The 220-nt window shown below is 40.5% G+C and overlaps 1 protein-coding gene across 1 annotated transcript in view; it reads left to right on the plus strand.

Moving 5' to 3' along the window:
* Window positions 1–220, plus strand: part of LOC119593677 (indian hedgehog protein-like) — a 71,268-nt gene that overhangs the window by 44,167 nt on the left and 26,881 nt on the right. Inside the window, exon 3 of the mRNA XM_037942633.1 lies at window positions 155–210. Coding sequence (XP_037798561.1) covers window positions 155–210 — 56 coding nt within the window. The remainder of the gene's footprint in view (window positions 1–154; window positions 211–220) is intronic.

Here is a 220-nt window from a genome sequence, read left to right on the forward strand (position 1 = left end):
GTCTTCAATGGTTCTGTGTTTATGTGTGTTTACATGCCTATAAGGGAAACTGTATTTGTGTGTTTGCATTACATTTATCAAATGCTTGCCCTTTAGTGTTTATAATCTGTATTCTTTTTGGACGTATCAGCTAATGCTTTTTCTCCGGTCGCAGAGAGCGCGGACTATGCTGGTGATGAGGCAGTCGATATTTTTCTCCGTCAGACCAGGGTAAGAATAC

Source organism: Penaeus monodon, chromosome 32 (assembly GCF_015228065.2).
Source record: "Penaeus monodon isolate SGIC_2016 chromosome 32, NSTDA_Pmon_1, whole genome shotgun sequence".
NCBI classification, from domain to species: domain Eukaryota; kingdom Metazoa; phylum Arthropoda; class Malacostraca; order Decapoda; family Penaeidae; genus Penaeus; species Penaeus monodon.